This window comes from Vipera berus (genome assembly GCF_964194415.1).
Source record: "Vipera berus genome assembly, chromosome: 1".
Taxonomy (NCBI): Eukaryota; Metazoa; Chordata; class Lepidosauria; order Squamata; family Viperidae; genus Vipera; species Vipera berus.
Window position 1 is genome coordinate 229,811,722 of NC_138202.1, and position 15,945 is coordinate 229,827,666.

A 15,945-nucleotide genomic window follows, 5' to 3' on the forward strand; every position below is an offset into this window, starting at 1 on the left:
ATTTCCTACTTTCTACATTTGCAATTGCATTCAGGAACAAAGACCATATAGTATATCCCTACTAGCTAGTGTAATTTTTGCTTATGCACATAGATTTCAAATGCTGTACTGCTAAATATATTGATATCTTATGAGACTGCTGTTGGAGAGATTAGCGCTGCATTGAAAACAACTAGATTTGTAACAGAAATCGCAGATGGGAAGAATGTGACTGATGGGCATTTTTTCATATATTGGGGTCCCAAGACTTCTCCAACCATTTTGCTTGGGGTGATATGAGTAGAAGCCTAAGACATCTAGAGGGCTTCTCTTTATTTATCGAAATGGACTGATTTATACATAAATGAATAGAAAACTAATGTAAATTGATCACTATTAGAATTGAATGGCCCATCCTATCTAGAAGATCTATTTATGTGGCCTGTAAGAATTGAAATAGACTTGATCAATCAATCCATCAATCAAAAGTCCTATCAAGATAGTAATCTGGCAATCATGTTTATCTAAAAAATACTTTCTGGCTAACCTATCACTACAACAAGGAAAAGCTATGCAGAGCCTGAAACATGCAGTCTACTGAATATTGTTTTTCATGAAGGCACTTTTAGATTTTTTTTCATTCTGAGTTTTATGAAAAACTATTAGGTTTATTTCCTGTAATATTTTTTCTGTTAATGACTGATATACAGTATATATATATACACATATATATATATATATATGGATCTTTGGTCATTCGGGTTTTTTCCCGCGTAGAATTGAAGGTGTAGGAGCAACGTTTCGACGGAATCCCATCCGTCATCCTCAGGCTGGTGGCTTCAGCTTCCTGAAGCTGAAGCCACCAGCCTGAGGATGACGGATGGGATTCCGTCGAAACGTTGCTCCTATACCTTCAATTCTACGCGGGAAAAAACCCGAAGATCCACATACAAACACCCGCGAAAACCTCAGAAAACATATATATTCTCTACATGGGGCTGCCCTTGAGGACCACCCGGAGGCTACAACTGGTACAGAATGCAGCCGCGAGAGTTGTGTTGGGAGTCTCCCGATACTCCCACGTTACACCTCTGCTCCGTGAGCTGCATTGGTTACCAGTTGTCTTCCGGGTGAGATTCAAGGTACTAGTAATGGTGTTTAAAGCCCTACATGGCAGGGGTCCGGAGTACCTCAGGGAACACCTACTGCCGGCATCAACTTCCCTGCACCCTGTGCGTTCCCACAGAGAGGGACTCCTCAGGGTGCCACCGATCAGAGAATGTCGATTGGTGGCCCCCAGGGGGAGATCCTTCTCTGTGGGCGCTCCGGAACTATGGAATCAGTTACCGGTGGAGCTCCGGATGGCGCCCGATCTTCGCTCCTTTCGCCGCAATCTGAAAACATTTTTATTCGAACAAGCCGGCCTGGCCTGATGGGGGATTGCTGGGGTTTTTATTGCTGTATTTTTGGGGTTTTTATAAACGTATTGTATTAATTGTTTTTTAATGGGCAACTATTTAATTTTCTTTTAAGATTTGTAACTTTGCATTTTATTCTTGCCCTGTTCACCGCCCTGAGTCCTTCGGGAGAAGGGCGGTATAGAAATATTAATAATATATATATATATATATATATATATATATATATATATATATATATATATGCAAATTATTCAAATTGCTAATAAAGAATTTTGGGAGGCTGAGATGATCATTTCGAACTCTTTATGTTCTCATCAGTCAGTCATACCCTTTATCTGAGATTCGAACCTGGGCTGATTATATATTAGGCAGTTGTTTTAACTTCCTGAGCCACAGGTTCTTTCTCTCTTTTATTAGCTAGAAGGCAAGGCAAATGTGTGTTAAGTATTTGTCAAGGCTTTTTGAATGCACCTTGCTAATTAACTCTTTCATTCCTGTTTTGGCCTGACTCAAGGCTTATCCACAGGATATAGTCAACTTATGACAGCTCATTATTTGTGCAAATTATTCAAATTGCTAATAAAGAATTTTGGGAGGCTGAGATGATCATTTCGAACTCTTTATGTTCTCATCAGTCAGTCATACCCTTTATCTGAGATTCGAACCTGGGCTGATTATATATTAGGCAGTTGTTTTAACTTCCTGAGCCACAGGTTCTTTCTCTCTTTTATTAGCTAGAAGGCAAGGGAAATATGTGTTAAGAATTTGTCAAGGCTTTTTGAATGCACCTTGCTAATAATTATACACACACACATACATATACATATACACACATACACATATACATATATATGTTATGCATGCATGCATACATGCATACATACATATATATATATACATATATATATAGTTAAACAACTAATTCCCACAATACTGTCTAGGCCCTGGGATGTCAAACCACCTAATAGGGCTGTATTACTTATTAGCCTTCTCATCTGTCCTATTACCATATCCTTAGATTCTTATGACTATAACTTGTTGTATCTCATGATTTATGTTGATTGCTTTTTTTTAGTATCCTATTATGATTTATGCTGATTGCTTTAGTATCCTATGACTATCATTGAGTGTTGTATCTATGATTTATTATTGTATTCTTATGATTATCATTATGATTGTCACTTGTTGCTTGTATGTACTATGAGAGCTTATGCACCAGAGACAAATTCTTTTTGTGTGTCACACTTGGCCAATAAAGAATTCTATTTCTATTTCTAATAGGTTTTTGTTAGACTTCAAGTTGGCAGTTAATTCTTGTTGCTGCTATTCTTTAAGCCTGCCTCAGAATAGCTGAAAAATTAGTAGCAATCATGTTCAGTTTCAGCTTAAAAATAATATATATTCCCCAAAACTATGCTCAAAAGTAGCCTTCACTTTGATTCTTCTTATGGTATCTCCACACGAGAGTTCACTGTGGCTGACACCTACATTTTTATGAGCAAAAATTAAAGAGGGAAGAATCACTCCACATCTGGGTGGATCTTATTAACAGGCAAACCCTTTTATTTTCTGTTCAAAATTAAATTTCTTTGTTACATAACATTTATTCCTTGATACACAGAAAGCTGCCAGGAGAACAGCCAGAGCACAGAGCATTTGGCAAAAATTATAGAAGGAAATTTTAAACAAAGAATCCTCTGCAAGTCACATAGAAAAAAAGGCATAGAGTTCTAGGAAGAAAGATCATTCTAAAGTAGGTAGTATTTTCTTCCTCTAATCTGTCTAAAACCATCTGGCAAAGGCTGGATATTTGGTCAAATACTGGCAAACAAAATACTCCAGCATAGTTATGAAACTGTTGTTTAATTTCAAAAGTTAATTAACTTTTAATCTGAATGAATTAACAATGTATTTTGCAACTCGAGTGAACTTTTCCACTGTTCTAAAGCAGATTCAAGGAATTTGTGGAATGGAAAGGTATATCTGCTTTGTGATATACCACCCAGATGTCTATGGAGATTCTCAGTCATCTGCGTCATGGTTGTCCCAAAAGTCCAGAAGGACTTTGCTTTTCCTTGACAATGTTTTGCTTCTCATCCAAGAAGCTTCTTCAGCTCTGACTGAATGGTGGAGGAATTAAGGAAGACACATGTCAAACCCAAAAATAGATTAAAGATAGATTAAACAATTGCACAATAAATACAGATAGGCAATTAAACATGAAGTATAAGTTTCAATTTAATGTTTCTAAACAATTAAAACTGCTGGCTTTATTCAATTTAATCTGTACCATGTAACGTTTAGCTTTTGTGAGCACTACATTAACTGAAACGATAAAAAATGTCTGTCTCTGATCAAACACTAACTCAAAGCAGATTATCCATACAATGGTTAAATAACTGAGGGAAACAGAGTGTTTGGATGCTTTACAAATGGGAAAAATGCCACTCTCTGGGAGTGTTATAAAAGTTGTATGGAGCATTTCATGAATCATTGGCTTTAGGAAAGGCAGTCGTAGGGGAAGTCCTTTGTGGAATTAACAGGGTATATCCTCCATTGGCATATGAGTGAAGAATTTTAATTTGCAATCCAATTCTCTCTCCTGCTCTAGAAATTTTTTTTCCTGTAAAACATGCTTTCTGCTATATGGTAAAACGATAATCAAAGCAGTGTAGGGTAGGTCTACAAGTACTTCCTGGGCTATGACTGTAATTGAGCCTGGCAAATATGACCATAAGTTGTGATAGTTGCAAACTGGGTCACTAAACCCAACGTTATGACCTTTTTTGCAGTAGTCATTAAGCAAACACTACAGTCATTAAGCCAGGGGTGTCAAACTGCCAGCCCGCAGGCCGGATGCATCATCCAGAAGCCACGCCCACTCCATTGCTGCCAATGGCAAAACTCTCCCGATATGTTGCGCGACATCACGTGACGTTACAAGTTTGACATGTCTGCATTAAGCTAATGCTGCAATCATTAAATGAACCCATTGTTCACTATGGGGCGTTTTTTTTGCCAGAAATGGGAAGTAAATGCCCGTTTCTTGCAAAATCATAGTAAATTGAGGTCATGCAACTGCAAATGGCCATCAATGCAGGTAAGTTGCTGAGCATCCAAAATGTGGTCATGTGACCATGGTGGAGGCAACACTGGCACTCTGAAACCAGGTAGTAAGTAGATTTTGGGGGGTCTACCATGCTCTCAAATGGTAACAGCCAGTTATAGGTTGAGGACTAAAAAGGTATAGAAGAATCACAAGAGACTAAAGTAATTGATAAAATGTTGACAGTACCTCCAAGAAGGAAAAAAATGGAGATGTGGAACAGAAAAACGGAAGGGTCCAGGAAACTCTGTAACATGGGCTCAGCAGGCAGAGTTTAGGAGGAAGAATACTGGCAAGTTAGAATTTTGAAGAACTTGGAACTATGGTAAAAAAATATGTACCTCACAAGGATGTTTGGATCAAAATTCTTTAGTTCCTGACAGACATTGCTTTATTGTTCTACCTGTCTGTCTGTCTGTCTGTTTATCTATCCATCTCTCACCACTCACCTTTGGGGATAGATTGAGATGCAGATCTTACTGCTAGTTACTGATACTCCCCAGGGTGAGGTTGGGTGGAACCCAAGCTCTGCTCCTTCAATATGTGTGCTAAGATGTCATAGGCATGTATGAAAGAGTTGTAACTTGCATTATGATGGCATGACAACTCTTTTCATCACTTTAATCTGTAAAGTGTGGGGGGGGGGTTGTCCTGCAGACACCAATCCCAGCTTCCATTTCTCAGAATTCTGACTTCAGAATGCCCCCAAGTATTAATCATGAACCACTTTGAGTCTTCTTTTAATGGAAGCAGTAGAAAGTTGTTTTAAATAAACAAACAATATACAACATTATGTCAACAGGCTCCCTATGAAAGCACTACTTTTCTAAGGTGGAAAGGAAGAAATAGTCATGTTGATGAATGTCAGTAATTGCTCATCAAAAAGAAAAATACAGTAGTGACACAAAGACAAAAATCCTCCCTAATCTCTTAAAGAAACATTAAAAGATCAGCTGCCAGGATTTGGCATGTGGTTGTGTTCTGTTTGGATGCTCAACTTTTAAAAATAGATTTTAACAAGGACAAGTGAATGTCAGTAAAACAACCTCAAAAGATAAAGAACTTGACATAAAAGTCATTGAAAAACCTACTGGATTCCCCCGTCTTCCTTCTGGTCCTGGAGAGCCCTGTTGTCCAACTTCTCCCTTAATGTTAAGAAATAATCATGAAACTATTAAATTTCCAGTAGCACACTGGAAACTGTAACAGCATAAACTTAACTCAACCAATATATGGGAAATATCTAAAATCTGCCAGTAAAATACACAAAGCTATATCTTTAAGCCGTGTTTTTTTTTAATTCTTCCACTTGTATTTAGTTACAGCTCTTGCCAATGATGCAAAATCTATATTCAGGCCTGTTTCCTGTGAAATAAATCTCTGGAAAAGACCAAGAGTCCATCATCTATATTTAGCAGAACATGAAAACTGTGCTGATGTGTGCGGCTCTGTTGGTTTCTGCCTCCAGAGGGCATGGCTAACAAAATATGGATACCTTTCCAAAAGATTCAGGGGTGTAGTTGATTTGGCTGCATTTGTCAGCTAACAATGACCCAGTGATGTAGACCTTGCTGATTGATGGCTCTATTATCTGCATTGATAGGGCTCGCAACTTGGGCGTCCTCCTGGATTCACAGCTCAATTTTGAAGACCATATAGGAGCTGTGACCAGGGAGGCTTTTGCCTAGGTTCGCCTGGTGCGACAGTTGCGACCCTACCTGGACCGAGATGCCTTACGCACAGTCACTCCCGTTTAGACTACTGCAACGCTCTCTACATGGGGCTGCCCTTGAGGACCACTCGGAGGCTTCAGCTGGTGCAGAATGCGGCCGCGTGAGTTGTGATGGGGATTTCCCGATACTCCCATGTAACACCTCTACTCCGTGAGCTGCATTGGCTCCCGGTTGCCTTCCAGGTGCTGGTGATGACCTATAAAGCCCTAAATGGCTTGGGTCCGGGATATCTGAGGGAACACCTGCTGCCAGCATCAAGTTCCCTTCGTCCAGTGCGCTCCCACAGGGAGGGTCTTCTCAGGGTGCCGCCGGTAAAAGATTGCCGGCAGATAACACCCAGGGGGAGGGCCTTCTCAGTGGGTGTGCCTGCCCTCTGGAACCAGCTGCCCGTGGAGCTTAGGACTGCCCCCGATCTCCGTTCATTTCGCCGGGACCTGAAGACCTGGCTCTTCGAGCTCTCTGGCCCAGGCTGAGAATTTTAATTTTAATTGGGTTTTTTATTTTTTCAGGGACTGATTTAATCTTTTTTAATTGTTTTTAACTTTTGTATCGATCTTTGTTTTAATACCCTGTAAACCGCCCTGAGTCCTTCAGGAAAGGGCGGTATATAAATCCAATAAAATAAATAAATAAATAAATAAAATTAACAGCAACTGGAACAAGTATTGATTCATGCTGGATTCATACATGGGATTAGTCAGGAAAATATATATAAAAAAGTGCCTGGCTATTTTATCAGAGAATTCAGAATTCACAATTGTACAAAAATGGTCGCTGTGTTTGAAATTTTGAAATGACAACTTTTAGAAGAGGATCCAAGCATATTAATTTCCCAATGCTATCATTCTGAGTTGCTCAATGCTGCTTGCATTCCAGATATGTGTATGTGAAAAATTTAGACATGTGGAGGCCTGGAAAAAAAACCCAGAAAAATTGGGAAAGACAGTTTATTTTCCTTTTTTTCCCTCCAAAGCCATTTTTTGGGGGGAAGGGGGGGGACCCTGTTTTTCCCCCAATTTTTCTGTGTGTTTTTTTTCAGACCTTCCCATCTCTAGACTGAGAATCCATGTCTGGGCACACTCAAAATAGAGATTCAAGCCATTATTGCCCTAAAATAGCTAGCAGCAGCTAACAACCATGACTGATCTCACCCTTCCAAAGCTCATAATTTGGACTTCAATGGGAGATGAACAAGAAATCCCATAAATGTAAGCTATGTAAGATTTAGTATGGAGACGGCATTGGTCATGCTTATTCATGATCTGTGGTGGAGTCAGGAGATGGGTAATATATCCATCTTTGTGCTCCTTGATCTGCCTGTAGCTTTTGAATTGGGGATGGGAGGCACAATTACCCGTCAATTACCGGTCGACCTCCGGATGGCTCCCGACCTTCGCTCTTTCCGCCGGGATCTGAAAACCTATTTATTTGAACAGGCCGGCCTGGTTTAAGGGTTTGGGGTATTTTTAATTATTTATTATTAGGGCTTAATTAATTTAATTTCATTTTAACTTTTGTATGTTAAGCTTTTACTGCCCTGTACACCGCCCTGAGTCCTTCAGGAGAAGGGCGGTATAGAAATTCAATTTAAAAAAAAAAACAATTTATCAGTGGATCTTCTCTTTTTCTTTGTGGCTAGTTTTAACCAGTGTTGACAGATGGGGAGAGGTTTCACTCGCAGTCCCTTACATATGGATGTCAAATTGCTCCACACTCCCTCCCTGTCTATTTAACATCCACATGAAACCACTGTCTCAATGTAATCCACGAATTACTGTAGACTTAGTTGTTCTCTCAGGCCTCAGGGATTGCGTGTGGAGCTCCCTTTTCATTTTGTTTTGCTTTGCATTGGTTTTTCTCCTAGCTTCAATTAATTTTGTTTTAGTTTGATTACTTCACTCTTCCAGTCTGTTTTATCTTTTACATGATTTGTGTGTGTGTGTGTGTGTGTGTGTGTGTGTGTGTGTGCGTGCAGGTTTAGGTTCCTGGTTATAAGCTGTGCACAATTGTATAGGAGTTGGCCACTCAATAAATGAATAAATAAAAGCATACCAAACCACTTCTCTACTACTGTCACCAGCAGCAGCAGCACAAGTCCTCAACCTACGATCACAATTCAGACCAGAATTTCCATTGCTAAGCAAGGTGGTTGTTAAGTGAGGCACGCTCAATTTTACAACCTTTTTTTGCCAGAGTTAAGCAAATCACTGAAACTGTTAAGCGAATCATGCAATTGTTACATAAATCTGGATTCCCCCATTGACTTTGTTTATCGGAAGCTGCCTGGAAAGATCACAACACATGACCACAGGATGCAGCAACCATTGTAAGTACGTGCTGGTTGCCAAAGCCCAAATTTTGAAAATGTGACCCTGGGGATGCTGCAATTGTCATACGTGCAAGGACCAGTTGTAACTCACTTTTTTCAGTTCTGTTGTAACTTCAAACAGTCACTAAACAAAAAGGTTGTAAGTCAACCAGTAGTCATTGACTTACAACAGTTTGTTCGGTGACTGTTCAAAGTTACAATGGCACTGAAAAAAGTGACTTATGACCATTTTTCAAACTTACAACCATTATAGCATCCCCACGGTCACATGAGCAAAATTCAGAAGTTTGGCTACTGCTTCATATTATGACGGTTGCAGTGTCCTGGGGTCATGTAATCACCACCTGATACTTTCTGACAAACGAAGTCAAACGGGGAACCCAGATTCACTTAACAACTGTGTTACTAGCTTAGCAACTGCATTCACTTAACAACTATGGCAAGAAAAGTCGTAAAATGGGACAAAACTCACTTAACAAATATTTTGCTTAGCAACAGAAATTTTGGGCACAATTGTGGTTGTAAGTTGAGGACTACTTTTATTCTTACGACCCATTCTGGCTGGGAATTTAAAAGCTAGTGTAACCTGTGCATATGATAACTATATAATCTCCATTCCCTACATTTTGAAGAAAGTCTAACTCTGAAATACTCATGCTCTGAGTTTCTTAAAGAGTGGGGTTATGAACAGTGGGAAAATTGATAAATATTTGTTTTCCCATCCAACGGAAAGAGGTCCCAAAGACAAAGAAAACTCTTCCACAAAGAAGGGTGGGACCTTGATTATTCCATAGCAGAGTGTTTGCAAACGTATGGGTCTACAGATTCCAACTTATGGAGCACATGATTTTGATGTGTAGCAGAGTATTTACTGTTTCCATGGGGGCGGGGACATTATTTCTGAATTTTTGGGAAGAAACTGAAGAAGATTCCAGAAGAAAGTTTCAAAGATGCTTTTCTTGTTAAAATATTCTGACTTTGATTACAAAAAAACCAAGTGGAATGATGTTTTATAGACAGCAGATGTTAAAAGGCAAAATGGCAGCATTTTAATCTAGCAGAAACAAGTAGTCATTGCTTTTATAATTTCAAACTATTCAGAAATAAATGCTATACTTCTTCTTTCTGCTCTGTAGAAAGAAAAAGGAATGATTGAAAGAACACAACGTATTTAAACAAAAGCATGTATTAAAAATTAGATTTAAAAAAAACAGATAGCAAGAAGGAAATCCAGACGATGCACTTGCATTGCTCTTCAAATTTCCTATGCTCCCTGTTTATTGCTGCCAGAGTGACAACGCTACATGCCAGAAAGAGCAATTTAAATTGATTAGGGAATTTCCAAGGTATGTTGCAAGGGAAGGGATGGAAAAAGTCCTAGCAAAAACTTCCTAAGAATTCCATATGCAATAATGACATAAGGAAGAGAGCCAAATCATCAGCTGATGACTGTAAGAGTCTCAATTCTTATACTATATCTGCATGCCAATAAGCATGGATCAGCTTTGATGTACTGAATAGTCTTAATTAGGTTAGTCCTCCCTTCCACGGAACAAATTTAAGAGCACATACACATGTCTGGAACCCTTGCAGGATCTTATTTAGAAGGTCAAGAAGATGAGTAGTGTAAGTGGAAGGCGGTTGTCTGATCCTCCTTTTTATATAATGAATTGTTTCCTTGCTCCCCCTGCCAGATGGATTCCCAGTCCATTGAGTCCATTGGGTCTCATTTAATTATTTGTAGCTGCACTTAAGCAGCACATTTGTTTAAAAGAAATATAAACATACAAGAATAAGATTAATAAAATAAAAATCCATTAATAAAGTAAAAAGAAGCATATGCATACAGGTGGTCCTCGACTTACGACCGCAGTTGAGCCCAGAGTTTATGTTGCCGAGGGAGACAGCTGTTAAGTGACTTTTGCCCCGTCTTATAACCTTGCTTGTTACAGTTGTTAGGTGAATCACTGCAGTTGTAAGTGTGAAAAATGGCCGTCAGTCGTTTTTTTCAGGGCCACTACAACTTTGAACGAATGGTTGTTAAGTCGAGAACTACTTGTATACGTCATGTATATACATGAAGTTAATTTCAATTCCAGTTAAGAATACAATATTTGCACAAAATCAATAAATTGGGTACCTTAAAACCTGGAATTCCAGGTACGCCATCATTTCCATTCCTCCCAGGTTCTCCCTGTTTTTATAAAGAGAGCTAGAGTTACTCACCAGTTGTAATAGTGCAGGAAAAAGGAAAAACAAATAGAACTTCCCCAAATCTGCCTGAAACTTACAACCCGTCCAGGTATTCCAGGAAATCCTGCAGAACCTTTTTCTCCTGTTGCGCCCTAGTAAAAGAATAGGAGAAAGATAAATAAGAGCAGCAGTAAATCAAACTGTCAGCACCCTCTAAAGGCTGACAGAACACCTGGGGAGTTGAAGCTGGCTCATTAGTCCTTCTCATAAAGTGCTAAATAGATTTGACCAGTTGTGGAAAAACCTGGACTTAGCACTGTGAAGAAAAATTCTCCATTATTTTTTTCTTTTAGTACTTATTCAAGGTGATAACATTCTTATGGGTGAAATGTAGCGTCCTTGCTCTTGTTTTAAGATACAAGTTGGACAATAGATTTGTGGAAATTTTTCTACAATAATTTCTCCAGCAGTTTACAACCACCTAGGTCAGGGGTAGGCAACCTTGGCTCTTTTATGACTCGTGGACTTCAACTCCCAGAATTCCTGAGCCCTCACGGCTCAGCTTGGAAACCTCTCCCTTTCCCCTCAGCATGGCTGGCTCAGGAATTCTGGGAGTTGAAGTCCACAAGTCATAAAAGAGCCAAGGTTGCCTACCCCTGACCTAGGTTTTCCAGGATTGAACTAAAATTGCAAAGGAAGGCTACCTGTGGGAACTCTTCCCATTGGATTTTTTTTAAATCTCTAAATAAATTTTATTATTAAAGTTTTAAAAAGGAACATAAAAACTACAACAAATAGTTTTGCTATATATTCTTTTATATTCTATAAACTAGTATTGAGTGAAAAGAAAGAAAAACAGAGAAAAGATAAGAAGAAATAAAAAGAAGAAGCATCCAATTTCCCCTGCAGCAAATATAAGGATGAATATAAAACTAACTCTCATTCTATGGTTACAAAAGAAAGCTCACTTTTTTCTATTATTTATTTTTCCCCTAATCATCAAAACCACCTCATAAATGCATTTTTTTCTGTTTCGTGCAAAAAAAAAAATCTATACGGGGTTTCCAAAGGCCATAAATGTAGATATTGTCTTTTCTGTAATCAAGGAAATCAATTTGACCATCTCTATAATTCCATAATCTTCAGCACTTTCCTCTGCAGTGGGTGGTGTTTTTTATTTTTCAGTATATAGTAATTCAGTTGCTTATCTATTAGTCCCAAAAGAAAGTCTCTGGTTTCAATAGTATATTAGTCTTTAAAATCTTCTGAATTAGTGTACTTATTTGTACACCCTCCTTTTTTTGCTTTTTCACAGATCTACAATAACATGAGAAAGTATCCATGTTATTCACATTTCCAGCATAAATTTGTAGTACCTGTATACATTCTATACAATTTCTTTGGTGACAAATATCAAAGACATATCATTTTATAAAAATTTTCTTTAGGTACAGAAAATAATATAAATTTAAATTCTTTCAACCACATATTTTCCCACTGAACCATTTGTATGTTGTAGCCAAACATTTTAGCCCATTTTATCAAACATTCCTTCACTTCTTCTCTCTAATATTTCAGCAAAAGTTTATATATTTTAGCAATAACATGTCCATAGTTTGTATATAATTTTGTTTCAAACTCAGTCTTGTATTGTTCAAAATCATAAAATCTTTTATCCATTATAAACCTTTTTGAGATTTGTGTATAAGAAAATTATTGACAACTATATCCTTTTGTTGACAAATCTTCCCTTGATTTTCTTTTACAATCCCTTTGAGAAAAATCTAGTACATTATGATAAGCTAACCATTTGCGTTAACTTGTATTTCTTGCCTATAAAATAGTACACAATGTGTTTTCAGGCACAGCCTAGATTTATATTCAGTCTTTACTCTAAGAATGGCCCACCTGACAATGTTTTTTATTGAACTAAATCATTTGTTCTTATATTAAGCTTAAACTTGCCTTTTTTCCATAAATTCCTGGTATGCCTTGATCGCCTTTAGGTCCTCTGTCCCCCTTAATAAAATAGAAAACTTTATTTTTTTATGCAAAGAGGCAAATTAAATAGTGCAGAATAAAGCATGAAAACATAGCTCACAATATCTATGGTGATAGTGGCCATACCTTTTAACATAGTCCACATGTGGTTTAAAATTAATACTTATATATACACCAGAAATAAAATATCTTCATAACTGTGCATTCAGACCACCTACCTATCATGAGTTTTTACAGCCAGTATAGCAGATGCAACAGACCAAACTGATTTATTGTTTATGTCTATGCACAGGAATCTAGACAACTAATAGGTAAAGGTAAAGGTTCCCCCGCACATGCGTGCTAGTCATTTCCAACTCTAGGGGCCAGTGCTCATCTCCATTTCAAAGCCTTGTCCGAGGATGTCTCCGTGGTCACGTGGCAGGCATGTCTAGATGCCAAAGGTGCACGGAACGCTGTTACCTTCCTACCGTAGTGGTTCCTATTTTTCTACTTGCATTTTTACGTGCTTTCGAACTGCTAGGTTGGCAGAAGCTGGGACGAGTAACAGGCGCTCACTCTGTTATGCGGCACAAGGGATTTGACCCGCCAAACTGCCGACCATCTGATCGACAAGCTCAGCGTCCTAACCCACTGAGCCACCGCGTCCCTAGTCAACTAATAGTTAGCACCAATTTGGCACTAGATAAGAGTTGGACTTCAAGATGGGTTGGACTTAGATTGCTTGTGGGAACAAAGAGATACTAGGCTGATTCCTCTTTGACTCCACCCCCAGGCTCTGCCACTCCTTCACCTACACAGCGCTAGAAAACATAATAATAACATAATGACATATAAACACATATAAAAACAACTTAATGCGAAACAGTAATAACTCTAATTTACCTGTATTATAGTTTCAATTTTCAATATTTTTAGGAGGTCTATTGTCAAATAATGAATTAAAAATTCAAAAACAAATCCATCTACTTGGAGGTAGCATCAATGGAAGGATGAGCAATATTTCACGTAAGACAAGCTTTGCACTGATGTTAAGGTGATAAACAGACTAAACATTCCAGACCTTCAGAGCAGGCTACTTTCAATGATCAGAAAAGAGGAGGTGATAATATTGAAAAATAGTTCCCCTAGTATCACAACCTTATTAGATAAGGGATAACTACTTAAAATTGGATAAACAAGTCAGCCTACGTGATATCATCACTCCCAGAAATATGGTTGTCTACTCCTACCTATCTGACAATCTTCCCAACTAAAAGTTGTGTTCCTAAAGACAGAAAAGAAAGCATGGAATAATAAGTCCTATGTTGTTTTTTACTCTGAGTGAGATAAAAAGCACAGAGTTTTTATTATTTTGAAAATCCCATGATTATTTTTTTTAACATCCTACTCATTGTTACAAGAAGCATTTGGTTTGAACCTTAGATGCTGGCATTCCATGTAATCCAGGGAAACCTGGAACTCCACGTTCACCCTAGGAGGAAAAAAAAAAGTAAATCTCTGTGAAGCACCGTAACTAAACAAATAAGTATCAAAAGGCATCACTTTGTAAATGAGACAAAGATATTTATTCCTCTGGGCTTGTGCTTTCTAAATGAGAATTTTACCACTGTTTTCTTAGGACATGAGGAAATGATGTACAAAAACAAATGCAAAGGGCACTGCTTTGGCTAGGAAAAGCAACCTAGAGAATAATTTGCCATCAGCCAGAAGCTCCAAGCATCTGCATTTTGAAATAATTAAGAAATGAACTATCTGGAACGCACAAAACATAGAAGCAAACAATCTATGATGTTCTTCCTAGAACCAACCCCCACCAAAATATTTGTTGGGAAATATCTTGTCACAGCAGATACGCCACATAGAAACATTAAAAACATATTTCCTATGTAGAATTATGGTTAATAAAAACATTTGATTATTTCAGAGAATTCAGTAAATATGTATGTGTATGGCTTTATTCATGAAGTTAGTTTAGCAGGTAACTTGATTTATGGCTTGATTCTTCACTGTTCTCCTTCCCTGCCAGATGTTATGTTTTCCTCCCTGTTTTATTTTTAACTACCAATGATTTATTTGAAAGCTCATCTTAACCTATTCCAATAAGACAACTGAACAGTATATTGCCACTATGTGGAACAGTACATCTGTACCAGGACATATAAATCAGCATCTGGACAATAAATTAAAGTCCTGGTTATTCACAACTTCTGAAACATTTTAAAATAATCTCTACCCACACACAACTGAAGATGAGCAATAGCCAATTTTGTTTTGAAGAAGTAGGAAAATGTTCTTAAATGTCTGAAACTGACATTTTACAAAACCATTAGTTTGTGTAAAGACAAGCCCAAACAGCTTGAACTCAAGGGACTTTAACTCAGATTTCAGTTCAGATATACATTTTGAGGTAGCTTTGAGCTAAATTACAATGGCATCTAATCCAGTTTTCTAACTCAGTATATTCTATAATCTTTTCCTCCTTTTCTACTGTACTTTCCTCCCCCACCCGATTTTCCATTTATTTATTTACAAAAAATCTATATGGCCGCCCAACTCACTCAGTGACTCCAGGTGGCTTACAAAGATAAAAAAAAATCAATACAAAAACAATAAAACGGAATAAAACCAATAATCAAATCAAGCATTATATTTTTTTGTTATGTGTTGCTATGTCCATGTTGCAATTGGGTTGGATCATAACTGCCTTAATTTCAACAATCCCTAGTAAGTATTCCTCAAGTTTTAGGTTTAATAGAGGTTAGCATAGCTTTACATTTTCACAGTGTTTTATAAATCCTAACACTTCTTATGTCTAAGGTAAAGGTAAAGGTTCCCCGCATATGCGTGCTAGTCGTTTCCAACTCTAGGGGCCAGTGCTCATCTCCATTTTAAAGCCAAAGAGCCAGCGCTTGTCCAAGGACGTCTCCGTGGTCATGTGGCCGGCATGACTAGACGACAAAGGCGCACGGAACGCTGTTACCTTCCCACCGTAGTGGTCCCTATTTTTCTACTTGCATTTTTATGTGCTTTCAAACTGCTAGGTTGGCAGAAGCTGGGACGAGTAACAGGCGCTCACTCTGTTACGGGGTACTCGGGATTTGACCTGCCAAACTGCCGACCTTCTGATCGACAAGCTCAGTGTCCTAACCCACTGAGCCACCGCGTCTTTATCTACTGTTA

The 15,945-nt window shown here is 38.2% G+C and overlaps 1 protein-coding gene across 1 annotated transcript in view; it reads right to left on the reverse strand.

Moving 5' to 3' along the window:
- Positions 1-15,945, reverse strand: part of COL21A1 (collagen type XXI alpha 1 chain) — a 102,124-nt gene that overhangs the window by 28,625 nt on the left and 57,554 nt on the right. The window contains exons 13-17 of the mRNA XM_081325700.1: positions 14,183-14,236; positions 12,727-12,780; positions 10,860-10,913; positions 10,709-10,762; positions 5,598-5,651 (exon numbers count right to left, since the gene is read on the reverse strand). Of these exons, the coding sequence (XP_081181826.1) occupies positions 5,598-5,651; positions 10,709-10,762; positions 10,860-10,913; positions 12,727-12,780; positions 14,183-14,236 (270 nt within the window). The remainder of the gene's footprint in view (positions 1-5,597; positions 5,652-10,708; positions 10,763-10,859; positions 10,914-12,726; positions 12,781-14,182; positions 14,237-15,945) is intronic.